The 15,307-nt window shown below is 44.9% G+C and overlaps 2 protein-coding genes across 3 annotated transcripts in view; one reads left to right on the top strand and one right to left on the bottom strand.

Annotated features, from left to right (window-relative positions):
* The window catches only part of bmper (BMP binding endothelial regulator), a 41,346-nt gene extending 34,485 nt beyond the window's left edge, over positions 1–6,861 (bottom strand). The window contains exon 1 of one of the 2 annotated variants that reach the window (XM_049582625.1): positions 6,161–6,861. In XM_049582625.1, the coding sequence (XP_049438582.1) occupies positions 6,161–6,266 (106 nt within the window). In that variant the 5' untranslated portion in view covers positions 6,267–6,861. The remainder of the gene's footprint in view (positions 1–6,160) is intronic. The other variant, XM_049582627.1, reaches the window with a different exon arrangement.
* The window catches only part of LOC125892608 (cathepsin S-like), an 853,108-nt gene that overhangs the window by 28,703 nt on the left and 809,098 nt on the right, over positions 1–15,307 (top strand). The window lies entirely within an intron of this gene.

The following is a 15,307-nucleotide window of genomic DNA, read 5'->3' as shown; positions in this document are numbered from 1 at the left end:
TAGTGGACATTACCAGAAAAATAACATGAAATAATTAACATGGAATAACTTAAATATGTTTTGTTCCATTCTTTGGAAACAACACGGCATCACCATCGCATCATATCGTCATACATGTTTTGTTTTATCGTCCTGCTAATTTGTTTGTTTTTCTCATGCCGTCCAGATGTAGTTGTCCATCTACCATTTTACTGATTCCATTGGAACGCAGCATAAAAGAGAGTAAATACTGGACTCAAGTTCATCATGTGGACACAAACACAACTCCACATAAATGCTGATGTTTCTCTGTTTTTGCAGGATGTGTAAACCCAACACATTCTCACTGCGACCTCGTCACATGTCCACATTTGGTCACGGACCTTCCATGTCAAGATATGACATGCAAGGCATGCTGAGTGTGTTGGCTGTTGACGCAGCGTTTCCCCCCGATGCAGCTGGGTGTTGTTCAACAATAACAGCGCCCAGCCATGCATCATGCAGAAGTGAGAGGACGGCTTTTCAACGGTGTCCGGCGTCAGTTTTCGACGACTTTGGAAAGAGACCAGGTTGATAAACAGACAGCTGTTTGAAAACACGTTCACCATTACAAAATTTTAGTGCGATCACATGTCAGTGTTGTGTTTACAGCTCTGCTGCCCCCATGTGGCCAAAAAAATCAAATATTCCTGCTTTAACTTTTTGTTTGATAAATTTTTAGAGTCTGTTCAGAAAAGTGTGTGTGACATGTCAGCTGTGTGTGGGGTTTGTCTGTCCAGGTAAAAGCAGTGACATTTAAACTAAGGTCTTAAAAACGTGAGTCAGTCGGTTTGTTACGAGGGCAAATGTAACCTGAGCCGACTCCAGGAAGTGACCCCAAACACAAGGGTTTATGGGTAGAAGCAGACAGATGTCAGCCTCTCACAGCCAGCAGTTCGTCCTGCTCAGAGAGCGACGGCATAAAGACACGAAGCGCTGGACTGATGCTCGGCTGTTTGTTCATGTGCCAGGTTTGTTTTGATGCTCTGAAATAGTGACTTCCTTCCATGTAGGAACTTATTGTCATGAACAAGGTCAGTGGAGGTAAAAGTGTATTCACTCTGTGTGACTGTCAAACTACTTCCTGTTTCCTCCAGCTGATCCTATCTCTCTGAGGAGAAGAATCTCATTCTCTGTTTAACCACGATGCAGTGTATCTGCTTTTTAGGAACTGGTTTTAAAATGATGAAATTTCACAACAGACTGAACAGATTTTCTTTTTTAAATTGTTAATGTTTTTCTTTTTATCTTCTTTTTTATCTCAACCCTGATTCGTTCATTTACTGCTTCCGTCTATCTGTCATGATGCAGTTTCTCCACTGAGTTATTTCATCTTACATTTGACCAAAAACTTGTAAAAGCACAAATCACCAGAAAATTTTACCTGTAAAAACACGCTGATCTAAAATAAAAGTCAAAGGCCTTTTTGAGCAACATGTAGTGAGTCTGTTATCAGTGACCTTTGACCTGTGACCTGCTGAATGGTAAAGATTTAGGAAACGCCTGTTTGTTAAATAAACATCCAAAATGGTGGTGTGAGAACATGTCAGCAAAATTAACACCGTTCACTTCCATTCAATGTGAGCAGAGAGGTGGATAAACATTTGCTTGAGAGTTTAACTCTGACAAACGTTGACAGCGAAGTTGCAGCTGTGTGGAGGAGACGCTGACTGTCTAACCTGTCGATACTGTGTGACATAGAGTGCTGCAGGGATGATGACCAGCGCAGCCAATGATGTCACTGTTCATTTTAGTCAAAGCATACAGTTTGAAAACGAGGCAAACGCGGCTCCAACTAGAAAACAATGTTTTGATGCATTGGATGTGCTGAATGTGCATATTAAGGCAGTACAGGAGGAGGTGCACATTAATAATCCTCCAGGACTGTAACATGCTCATGTTTAACCCAAACAATGTGTCATGTGACTGCAGTTGCTTCACATCCAGGTCGCAACACCTTCTCACCACAAACCAACCGCACCAGAGTTCCTTTGGAACCGGACTGAGACCACCTCTTCAAGAAGGTCTCGGTCCGGTTGTTTTGCTGTGTTCACACCTGCACAAACGCACCGCACTGAGGGGGCAAACCAACTAGATTGAACCAAACCAAACAGGGCAGGTGTGAAAGCTCCCTAAAAGTTGAACCAAGTGTTAAACAGAAGCACTAAGCAGCTGAACAAGGTTATGTTTAAACAAAATAATAGTCTGATCCTAACTTTCTCTTTGGCATCGAACCATAAAGCAAAAAAAGTCTGTCTGTTTGTCCTTTGCATATCTCCAGAGCTATTCAGCTGATCCACTTCACACTTGGTGGGGGTGCCACTGGGGACCCAACGATGTGCCTTTTTGAATTTGGTGCAATTTGGTTCAGTATTAATTAACTTTCTCAGAGACTCTGAGAGGCAGATGAGCAGAAGAAACAAACAGTTTTTGTCCTCTGACTGGAAGGGTTAATATCTAAACTCAAGTCCTGGACACAGATCATATTTGACATTTCACTTCGTCCTTCAATCAGTTCAGTAAAAGATTTATTGATTAATTCATTTTACCAACTTGGAGGCAGCTCTAAAATGGACATGACCCTCAGAAGCAGATCAGCCCTCACAGAGAGACGACCTTTAACTCAGCAGAGGTCACAGGTTTGAGTCCCCTGCTGTCCTTTAGCTCCACCCTCTTTACCGACTCTGCACTGCTTTCTTCAGTCTGTCTGCTTTGGTCCTTTTCACTGTTTCAGGTTTTCCCTTAAATCAGAGTGAAACGTTCAGAGCTGAGGTCTGAAGGTAGAGACGGTGCTGTGTGATGAATCAGGCCTGTCTCTGGGTGAGGTGGCTGAACGTATCTGGATAGAAGGATATGAGGTGAACACAGCAGCTGACAAACAGAAGAGGAAGGTATTTTGTCCGACTGAGAACGAGGCCTCAGAGACCGACCCCTCCCCTCCCCCTCCTCACCCCCCACCACTTACAGCCCTGCCAGTTTAATTACACTCGAAGGCTGTAAATTTTACAGTGCTGGTGGAGTCGGCAGGGCTCGGCTGCTCTGCCAGAATCCAAACAGGCATCCCAACAATTTAGTTTTTTTAAATAATGATTAACTGAGGTTTCTCCAATTATAACAAACATTACATAGGCTATAAATCAAATGGTCAGTCTCTGCAGAAAATAACCTGTGAGTAATACCTAAAGCCTAACAGTAAAACAGAGGTGATTCAGCCTGCAGATGATACAGTGATACAGTTTGGATAGTTCGACCGCCTGAGATCTGAATGGTGTCATCAGCCATGAAGGACATGGAAGGACGCCTTTACACTTCCCCTCCTCAAACTCACTTGCGAGGATGCTCTCGTCCAGTATCTGTGTCATACGTAGCTTACAGCCAGGCCACTGTGCTACAGCGTTGGTTATTTCATCTTCATGATTGCAAACTAACTGGACATTAACTAAGTGTTGATTTATTCTGTTCACAAATTGATCCTCATGTGCTGGCGTTTGTATCTGCGCCTCATGAGGGTCCCATCTATCACCTCGCACACTTTTTGGAAGCAGGTAACATCAAAGTAGTGTGCTGCTATCTCATCCTTCTCTTGTTGGGACGGGATCTTTAATACTGTGTTCACAGACGGGTGAAGGCGTTTGAAACCCGGTGAATGAAGCTTGCCAATAACTGACTGGAAAGTTTTGTTGCATGAAACCACAGAACATCGTCATGTTTGTGTTCACTCCACACAAAAACTCATCCCTGTGAGCCTGACATAACTTTTTTATGTTAAGTCAACACCTTTTAAGTTTTGAGTTAATCTGACTAAAATTGATTTTTTCAAAATCAAAAACATTTTGACATTTCTGAGTCAGACTGAATTAAAATAATGAGTTTGAATATCAAATAAAATAATCTGATCAATAAATATCACCACAGCTTTTGGATAAATATTAAGTTGGTTCAACTTGATAAGCTTTTTGATGTCAAATCAAATCATGTTGGTGAGACTGAATTAACTGAGTTTGTCAGATAATTAAAGACAGAGTTGAAACTACTTAAAGATGCATGCAAATTGTTACCTTAATCTTTTTAAGTTAAACCAGTGGATTCTTTTCTTACAGTGCAGTGAGTGACGTCCCGCCTGTGTGGATATTAGAGTGTTTGATATAAAGTTGTGCTGAGGTGAAATAAAGAGCACTTCCTGGTTTAAAGTTAATCTCTTTGCCTTATTCTAACAATCAACAAACCTTAGTTCACCACAATATATTTGTATAGGTCACTGTAACTAAAGAAAGCTGTTACAAAATGTGAACTTAGTTGTGTTCACAGGACAGAATGAAATGCTCAAACAACAAAAAAGTTATGTCAAACTGTCAGATGAGGGCCATGTGACACATTTATTTAGTCTGGTGAACTCATATCTTTTACATTACTGCTTTGTACTAAACTAAAAGTTTTGATTGAAGCTGTTTCTATACAAATGAAGTTGAGTGAGTGAGTTGTGGTTCACAGTGTTCAGAGAAACAGGGCTGACGGTCAACAAGTGTCCAGGAGCAGATTTAAAGCTTTGACCTCTGTACCCGCTGCTCCACCTGCTGCAGTCCAGCTCTAAGACCTCCACCCTGAACCCTCCGGCCTGTGGTTGAGCACACAATAGCCCGGATGATGCGGAGCATGTTTGGGATGCCAGGTGGAGGAATCTGATCTGCAGCATGGGCTCACACCGCTGCAGCGTCCTCAGCTGATACAGAGAGGTGGATGGTTCTCAGAGGTTCCTGTTTCATGTCAAACAGACACACATGTTTGACTCCGCAGAGCCATCTGGTACAGGTTTGGCCCCCCATCTGATTCCCATCTTTCTGTTTGCTCCAGGAACACAGATAAGAGCCAGGAGAGGGGAAACCCTGATCAGCAGGAATTATTCTTATCAGAGCTGAGACGGATGTGCGCACAGGTAACTCTGACTGCTCTCCTCATGCATGATGTTAGAGAAGCGAGGCGTCTGTTCTGAATCAGCTTCAGAGATTTTCTCCTTTTTGTTAATGAAATAATCCTTAAATTTAACTCCTGTCGTCATGGAAACCCTCCAAATGGACCCCGGAGGATCCGGTAGCAAATAAATAATCAAATGCATTTCATCTACAGCCCGTTGGAGGAGGCAGCTCAGCCCCGCGCCGCTGATAAGACGCATGAAAACCGTGCGTCTGGCAGCGCGCACAGCCACATCCACCACATCCACCTTCATTCACTCCGTTTCTATTCTTCTGGTTTCCAAACGGCGCTGCGGGGCAAACAAACGATATCCTATGATGCAATGCGCCTGTGAAAGTGGGAGCAGCTCGGGCAGAGAGAGGAGGACAGGCCGGCGCTCAGGAGGAGGACAGGTCAAAGAGGAGCTGTTAAAGAAAGTGATTTACTCTTTACAGCCCGCTCTTAACTCAAACAGGGTTAATTATAACGTCTGGTGACGCAAACAACAATTTGAGTAAAGATTACTTCTAATTTGACGCAGAGCTTTCATCCTAAAGATCTAAATCCTCGTATAATTTCCTTAAGTTTGATATAAATGACTTTGATATTGACTCATGTCATCGTGATTTAGCGCGTCAGGCTCAAAACTACCTCTGCAAATAACAAGCTCTGCTGCAAATAACGCGCGCGCCAGGGTGGATGTTGGTGGTATCTGTCTCCGGCGCAACCCTGTTTCCACTGGAGGAGGCAGACCAATTACTTACAGGGAGGTACCGGGAGGATAACCCGGGTTAAACTCAACACTCAGGCTATTTTCATCACGCAGCGCTCATCGGAACCCTCAGAGGAAACGTTTCAAACCACCAAAACGCAAACTGACATTTCCTTTGTAAATTATATTTAAAACGTGATTTACATCACAGGAGAGACGTTGGGAAATTGAAGTGTTTATCCCGCATTCTGCTGATTTCTTGCTTCCTGGTGATCATGCACCAAAGTGAGTTTTAATGCCTGGTTCATGGATCATTGGTTTGTAAGCAGCTGAAGTGATTTCTGCTCCCCGGCAGAGAAACACCAGGCTGAAGGAGCGCGGAGACGCGGCAGACTAAATAACCGCGGGTTTGGGTAGATTTTACGCACAGTGGGTGTTGTGATGTGTTATTATGAAGCCATATGATCCCTTTAATCTTACCTGTAATTAGCGGAGAGGAGGACCGGGGCGTTTGGAGCAGCAACAGAAAGCAGAAGGAAAACCTACAGGTGGACCAGGAGGGCGGGTTCAGGCGGCGGAGCAACATCCTCGGGGTGGAAACGGAGGAATAAATGAGCAAAATCAATCCAAAGGGAAACAAGATGAAGTGAAACAGATCCACGTTCCTCCCGCTGACTCCTCTCCTCTTTATTCCAGCCAGGACAGAAATCCTCCTCAGTTTGTCAGATTGCGCTGAAATGCAAACAGTCAGCCAGACGCGCGGAGATCACCGATATTAAAATGACAAAGACGCGCGGACAGGCAGGAGACAGCGGGGCTGCTCATGTCGTGCGCGGAGAGCAGGATGAAAACACGTGAAGATAAAAGCAGCTCCTGCAGATGTGGAGGAGCCAGAGAGGAGCAGCGGAGGGTTTGAGGTTTGAAAACAGATCTCTCTCCGCTCCGGCAGCCAGAGGAGTCCAAAGCAAAGAGTCCGAGCTGATCTGAGCTCTGATGAACACACAGCTGATCTATAACGACCGGAGAGTCTCACACCGGCTCTGACTTCCTGCCGCTGAGTCGGTAACTGAAGTCTTTCCAGGACTGGACTCGCCTGAATCTGCGCTCCGGATCCAGAGGTCTGTTTGGCACATGGATGCTCGATGCGGACTGTCCGGGACGAAGGAGTGGACTGCAGTCTCTCCCTCTGTCTCTCTCTCTGAGCGGTGTAAAAGAGTCGACCTGCCTCTCCTCCTCCTCCTCCTCCTCCTCCTCCTCTGCTATTAAAGCGGACCTCTGGTGTCGGAGCGCACCACAGAGCCAGAAAGTCCTGCCTCCTCTGTGAGAGCCGGGACCTCCTCCTGCCTCCAGACCTTTACAAAACCTCCTCCAAACCTCCAGGACCCTCTGCGGTGCTCTGCTCCAGCTCTGCTGCAGACTTCTCCCGGGCCTCCTCCTCCTCCAGACCTCCTTTTGTTATTCTAAGTTTTTAATAATCACCGTCTCCCTGCTCCTCTCTGCCTCCGTCTGCCTGCTACTATAAAGCTCTGTGTGTGTGTGTGTGTGTGTGTGTGTGTGAGAGAGAGAGAGAGAGAGAGACTAACCTCCTGCTTTAGGATCCAGTTTCATTACCAGCGGAGCTGCATGTGTCTCTGTGCTGTTAATCAAAGTGTTAAAGAAGAACCAAAAGTGACAGAAAGTCAAGTGCAGCATTTGTGTCCAAGGCTGCAACTCATAATTATTTTCCTTATCGAGTAATATTTTAATGTTTAACTGATTACTTATTTGATCTATAAAATGTCAGAAAATTATGGGGTGGAAAGGAACCGGAAAATATTCACATTTAAAACTGTGATCAGAGAATTTTGATTTTTTTTTTCTAATAGAAAGAAAAGAAACAAACAGATTAAGCAAATATGAAATTGACTGAAGATTAACAGTCAGACATTTGAGTAATGAAGTAATTGTTGCAGCAGTATTTGTGTCTCCTGCAGAGTCAGTTTTCTTAAAAAAAAAAAAAAGTGCCTCAAATTTGAACAAAATTAGAAATAAAGTATTTTCCAAACTCTCAAAGTGAAACAGCGGCTCATCTGTCAGGAGAATATAAAACTATCAGAGAGACAGGCACCTTTGTTACACATTTTCTTTCTTCTTTAATTTCAGATACACAGAAGTTTCCTTCTTTCTCTCCCAGTATTTCTCACTATGTTTACAAACAAGTCAAAAGTAAGTAAACTTTTGTATACTTTGGATTTGGAGATATTTTCCTGGTTGTGGACGGTTCATTCTGAGATCTTAACGCTCCAGCATTAATGATGTTTTAAGGCCCAGGCACAGCAAACTACCTCAGAAGAACTCGCAGCGATGAAAGTGACTGGACCAGGGTTGATGGTGCAGGACACACCACGACCAAGACTACAGCGATAGAGGCTCACCAACAGTCCAACACTGACTGATGGTTGACCGTCAGCCTGGTGTGTCGGGGCCTTTGCAACCTGGTCTCACTCCGAAGTCGTCAAAAACTGGCGCTTGGTCAGTGACTTTCAGCGTCAGACACTGACGGAAAAAGCCGTCCTTTCACATCAGCATATGTGACCGGTCACCATTATTGTTCATCTGCAGGGGGAAACACAGCCGCAGAAGTCTGGGTGGACAACCGACTTTCACTCGGGAGGCCGGTGTTCACTTCCGTGTGATTGCAGAGCCAAACCCTGTTCTTTTTCCTTAACGTGCATGTGCTGGCAGAATTTAACCGCATGCGTCTGTTGTTGAAGGAAATAGAAAAGTTGATTCAAGGTGTTCTAGTAACGTAGTGCTTTTATTTTGAAAGAGACTGTATGCAAACTGTACATTTCCTGTGAAAACAGAAGTGTATTTTGAAAACAGACAATGCATGTAACAGGCTGAAGTTGACACGGCGTCCCAGAACGTCAACAACCAACACACCCAGGGTACCTTGGACGCCATATGTGGACGTGGAGAGTCCATGACCAAACGTGGACATGTGACGAGGTCGCAGTGAGGACGTGTTGGTTTAAACAGTGTTCATCCAACTCTACAAAACCAACTCTCTGAATAAGAGCAAATCCCTGCAGCAGAGTCCAGAGCCAGAGGAGTGAAGCCTGTTAAAGCAGCACGTTCATGTTTATGGCTGTGGGGTGAAAAATAACTGTCACACATGGAAAGTTTTGTTTGGGTGTCCTCCTACTTCTGGCCATGTAATCTGCTCTTTAGATTATTTCTGTAGATGCTTCGGCATCATCGACATGTCACAGCTTTACTGAACTGAGTATTCACGTCCTATTCTTAGTCATGTCACAATGAACTCCGTCACCTCCTCTGTGCAAAATAAATCCGTCCCTGTGGACGTCACAGTGCAGACAAGGACACATCTGGGGCTCTTGAAAGGGTCGAAGGTTCTCAAACTGGGGTCTGAGGGGCCTCTAGGGGGGCGCTGATAGACCCTGACAGTCAGTCAGGAAAGAGTTAATCAACTTTAGAAATAATTCCTTCAACAGATGATTTTAAATGCAACTTTAAACCAAAACCATAAACGTCTTGTATGAGCTTTATTTTGAATGAAACAAATAAATGTTGCAGTTTTGGACGTAACGAGCAGCTGAGCACACTCCTCCTTATCAGCTCCTCTACGTTTCAGCATTATGTTCCCATAAATCTGCAGTCTGGAGTCGACATTAAAGTCTTATGTGACAGATGAGCGGGTTGCATGACAGTGTGTGTGTGTGTGTGTGTGTCTAGCCTCTTTAAAGTGAAGCTCGTCAGAAGCTCAGACGGGGAGGAAAAGCGAGTCTTCAAAGAAATAATTAGGACCCACCCAGCAGCTTTTAACTGAGCGTCAGCCGCTGCTCGATCTGTGCTGCTGCATGCTGGAAACACACACCAGCCAGGCACGGCCCAGGTGTGTGTGTGTGTGTGTGTGTGTGTGTTAAAAAGACAGTGAGGACGAGAGTCAAAAGGGAAACGTGTCAGAAAGTGTGTGTCCGTGTCGTAGAGAGGAAGCCTGAGTGTTGATGACAAGAGTGTGTTTTTAAAAACGAAGTTTGTCTAAAAGGGGAAAGGGGGTTTTGTTTCAAAGAGAGGGGGTGCATCAAAGAGTGTGTGATTCAAAGAACATGAGTGTGTGTGTGTGTGTGTGTGTGCTACAGAAAAAAGACTGTGTGTGTGTGTGTGTGAAAGAGACCAGAGACGTGTTATGAAAGTGTGTGTGTATCAGAGGTAAAGAGAGTCTCAGAGTGTGTGAGGTTGAATTTTGGTAATATTAACCACTAGATGGCAACAGAGAGGGGGGGTGACCTGGTCTGACCGCACACACACACACACACACACACACACACACACACACACACACACACCTCAGAGGAGCTGGCAGAGTGAGTGGGGGGAGTCGGTGCTTGTTCAGGACACGACAGGAGTCAGTGTGAGCACTGCAGGTTTACAGGATTCCCAAGGTCCTGGAAAACCTAGAAAAGTCCTGGAATTTCACAATCACGTTTTCGAGGCCTGGAAGTTACTGAAAGTCATTGAAAGTTTTGGAAAAGTCATGAAATTAGTTGTGTGTAATGAAGTTGTTCCATGTAAAGTAGCATAGCTGTAAATTTATTTTCTGTAGCTGTCTCTAACATGTGTCGCTGGTGATGTTTTGTTTACTATAACGTTTGTTTCCTAATTTTCTCCCTGCGTGCCATCTCTCCCTTCATGTTTGCCAGCTGGCTGAAATTATGTTTCAATGCAATGTGCTTAAAAAAGCGCCAGGCAAGTTTATCAAAAGTGAAAATAATCAAAAAATACGGGTCCTTTAAAAGTTGTGTCCACATATGACGTCCAAGGTACCCTGGGTGTGTTGGTTGTTGACGTTCTGGGACGCCGTGTCAACTTCAGCCTGTTACATGCATTGTCTGTTTTCAAAATGCACTTCTGTTTTCACAGGAAATGTACAGTTTGATACAGTCTCTTTCAAAATAAAAGCACTGCCTCAGTACAACTTTCAACATCAAACGCACGTGGTTGGGTTTAGGAAAAAAGAACAAGGTTCGGCTTTACTCTCATACGGGAAGCGAAGACCGGCCTCGAGAGTGAAAGTCAGTAATTGTTGGTGCATGGAAGAGGAAATGTTGGCTGCAATGGATCTCCTGAAATATTTCCATGATTGTTGTTGCATTAATCTAAAGTTAGAGTAAAGTCATTTCTACATTTTAATAAATCTCCCCATAGAGAAGAAAGGAAAGAACTCTGGTCTGTAGAGACTGAAACATTTAACGTAACAACACTCCACAGGACTCTCCTCTTTTTTTATTAAACAACCTTTTTCATACTTTGTGATTTTTGTGATTGAATATTTGAATTTGTCTGACAAAAGCAGCTGTTTCAGTAAAACCATGGGTAACTTCCAAAAACATCAAGGTGAACACATGAATATAAAACACATAGTAAAGACAACAGATCACCTCAGGAACATGGAGGCAGAGTTTTTCCACTGTGATAAAAAGGATTTAGTATCAGTGTTTTTTTAAGGCCTGAGGAAAGAGATGGAGAGCAGTTAAGGTCGTAAAACCAAACCAACCAACTGAACTTTAAGCCAAGGAGGAGGGTACTGGGGCGCAGGAATTACAGAAACATTTTAAGCATTTAGTTGAACAACATCTCATGAGACAATCAGAACAACAAGCTTCTTTTAAGCCCAAAATTTTTATCACCCGAAGTTTAGTTTTTCAGCAGTTTTCCTGCAAACGCTCAACAGATAATCTCAGAATGAAACAGAATAAGAGCAACAGAGATATTCAGAAATATTTTACTGTATATAACTGGCTTTAAAACTGGTCTGCAGACCTCAAAGCTGAACTGATCTCAGACAGTTTAATCCGACAGTATCTTCCTCTTGTAGAAATAAGCCTGGTTAGATGATGTCTTCAGATTGACTAATGTCCTCGTAGGCCCCATTTCCTCAACACATAAACTACAAAAGAGCAGATGTCGGGCAGCTACGACGAGAAAACAAATGTTTAGCTGTAAAGAGAGACGTCAGTGTGGAGGAGGTGGATCTGAAAAGGTGAAACAGGGTGAAGAGATTTCCTCATTGTGATGGATGGAGCTGCTGCAGGACTGACCTGCAGCGATCCTCACGTTTCCACATCGTCTCAGCGTCCTCCTGCCTTCAGGCTGGCTGCAGACGGGCGGCGGGACCCCCGGCGGCCCCGAGGTTAAAGCCCCCTGCAGCCGGCAGGTCTGGCTCTGAGAGGCTGTGAGTGGGAGGGGTGAGGAGGGGGAAGAGGTTAGACCCAGCTGTCTGAGGCAGGACACACCAACACTGACAGCTTGTTTCCACCACAAGAGCTTTTCCAGGAACCCAGGACTCTTTCTTTCAAGAGAATCAGGAACCTTACCTGCGTTTCACCTGGAGGACGCCGACTGGAACTCTTCCTGGACCCCAAAGAGTCCCCGTCTTTAGGGGTGCACTCTATGGTTGGATAAATCAACCACAAAAAAGTACCTAATGTTTCTGTCATACAAAGATTATTAATGCTTCAAATAGTCCTCCGAGCACACCGATTGGCCAGGGTAGCCGGCATCCACTGGATACACACACACACAGCAAACAGATCAACATAGTGCAGCAGTACCGTGAGGGAGCAGGCAGAAGGTGATGTCAGACGAGCAGGAAATCCAGAACCAGGAGTGCACACGGGAGACACCAACACACCTGTGATGAGTTCATTCCATGGCGCACACACACAGAGGCAGGATGTGCAGCCACATGGCGAAGCAATCAGCCACAGGGAACAGGTGAACAGAATCCAGGAAGTCGGAAGCAGAGCTCTTGGTCGAGGACAGAAGGCTGAATGGTTTACTGAGGAGGTAACAAGGAAGCAGTCTGGGGATAAACGCTGGAGAGTCCTGCATCGGGATGGCGAAGAACAATCTGGCAACGACAGTCTGAGAAGCTGGAGTCTGTATAGTGACAGGGAGTCGTGATCCACAGGTGAGCGGCGTTGGCTTGATGAGGGTGTGGTGGACTGGCAAGAGCAGGAAATGAGTGGACAGGTGATAGGCAGGCAGGTAGGTGTGGAGGAGAGGCAGGGGAGTGGAAGCTGAGCAGGTCAGAAGTGCCCACTGTGACAGTTACTCTCAAATCAACTTATCATATTTAACGTATGAAATTGTTCTGATGCATCAAACCAGCCTGGTCGCACTCCCAACTCGTCAGATACCGCCGCTTTGTCAGTGATGTAGGCGCCTGACACTGAAGCACAGAGGCACCTTCACAGCAGTGTGATACGCACCAGCCAGCGGCAGTTTGTAACACCACCAGCAACCACTATGATATACAGAGCCAGAGAGTTCATACATTAGGTGGATGTGTCAAACAAACTCTGGACTTTCATCTGGAAGCCTGCTGTTCATTTCCTGTGTGAATTTCAGGTTAAAGCATGATGTCTTTTCTAAATCTAACCACATGCTTTTGTTGCTTCAACTTAAGGAAGGTTAAACGCGACACTGCCTCAACGATCTCCAGTGGCTCTGCTCTGTCTCATCTGTATTTGTAAGCTTTCAGAAAATGTGCACAAATACGAACTGAATGCAGAGTACGGACAGAGGGCTCCGCCCGTCTCTTTATCTAAGCAGCTCAGAGGGCGGAGCTGCACAATAAAAACACTAATTGCGACATGTCATTATTTGTATTTTACATCCTTGTAAGGACACAACTTCAGAAGTTTATGGCGCTTTTTATGAACAATTTATTCACTTTTTCACGACAAACGAACACCCTGGAAACACCCGAGTTAAAAGCTGAGGGTTTGGTGCCGTGTGTGTTTCAGGATGTAAAGACGTGAAGTGTTTTCTGTCTGTTTCAGAGGGAGGAGGAGAACTGGTGTGGGAGGTTTGGGATCTATCACGCTGCCTTCTCTCCTGGTTTTACAAGCTTCTCACAGGGAAGTCAGGCTGCGAGTTAATCTCTTGGCGTGTATCGCTGTTGTCGGACACATAACTGCAGAAAGTCTGATTTTCACAGAGGAATGCTTTTCTTACAGGTTCCAGGGGCCCAGAGGTCATGAAACTCACTCAGCACATAATTGACTTTGTAAACTTCAGCTCGAGGAGGAAAAGAGAAAAACAGTCAAACTGCAGCAGTGAGGGGTTTTTCCCTCCGTGATTACAGCACAGTTCAGTTTTCAGCTCCGTACCTGCTGCTCTGGACCCGAACCTGAACACACACACACACACACACACACACACACACACACACACACACACACACACACACACACGCCAGACACCCTCCTCCTGCAGGCAGAAACACAGCAGACATGTTCACTGTGTCTGTTTTTAAAGGTCAAAGAGAAAAGATGCTTAAGATGGAAATGGTGCATGACGAAGTCTGAACTGGTTTTGTCAAACTGGGAAACTGTCCCTGGTTAAAGGCTCAGTGCACTCAGTCAGAAGTTCTCACTGGATGAACAACTACATCCATGAAGAGTAAATACACAGCCAATAACGGAGGGCTGCGTCTGAGCATTTCTGTAACTTTCTGAATCTGATGATTCAGCGTCCACATGCACAAAGGAGTCAGGGTTTGAACTTCTCCCTTTTAAACCACTGGCTTTTATATAAAAACCTACATTTAAAGGTGAAGTGTGTCAGACTTAGGGGGATTTGGTGGTGTCTAGCAGTGAGGATTACAGACATTGCAACCAGCTGAAACTTCTCTTGGAATTCCTTCAGTGTTCACTGTACAGTCAACCTGGTCTCAGTCTGAAGTCGGTGAAATGTGGCATGTAGGCAGTGACTTCCGGCATTGGACAGCAACAAAAAAAGCTGTCCTCTCATGTCAACCTGATACACAACCGGATGTTGTAATTCTGTAACGGCACCCGGTGGCATCGGGGGAAACGTGATGGGAACACCATGAAAGTTAAGGCGGCGGAAATCCGAGTAGGACCGATGGGAGGCGGGGTGGATGGGTCCAACAACCACTGACTTTCACCCAGGAGGCTGGTGTTCACTTCCTGTAAGATTGTGAAGATAAACCCTGTTCTTTTTTCCTAAACCCAACCATGTGTTTGTTGTTGGAGGAAATAAAATGCCAATGTGCAGCATTGTGTACCGACGTAGTGCTTTTACTTTGAAAGAGACTGTATCAAACTGTCCATTTCCTGTGAAAACAGAAGTGTATTTTGAAAACAGACAATGCATGTAACAGGCTGAAGTTGACACGGCGTCCCAGAACGTCAACAACCAACACACCCAGGGTACCTTGGACGTCATATGTGGACGTGGAAAGTCCATGACCAAACGTGGACACAGTGACACAGTGTGACGAGGTCACAGTGAGGATGAGTTTGTTCAGGAGGTTTTTACTGGGAGTTGAATAAACCACAGAGGTTCCTCCTCTGAAAAACAAACAGAGCTGATTTAAACTGATAAAAACACAGTGAAACTCTTATGCTTCTCGTTGCAGATGGGCTTCTGGCCAATGCAAAAATGCAAAAATGCAAAAATGCAATAATGCAAAAGTATCTAGAGCCAGTCTTTGGTTTATCCAGTCTGGGCCACTGTAGAAACATGGCGGTGCAACATGGTGATTTCTGTAGACGAGGATCTGCTTCCTGTGTAGGCCTAGATATAAACATC

This window comes from Epinephelus fuscoguttatus, linkage group LG8 (genome assembly GCF_011397635.1).
Source record: "Epinephelus fuscoguttatus linkage group LG8, E.fuscoguttatus.final_Chr_v1".
Classification (NCBI taxonomy): domain Eukaryota; kingdom Metazoa; phylum Chordata; class Actinopteri; order Perciformes; family Serranidae; genus Epinephelus; species Epinephelus fuscoguttatus.
The sequence above is the reverse complement of the archived record's forward strand: the minus strand, read 5'-3'. Positions and strand labels throughout refer to the sequence as shown.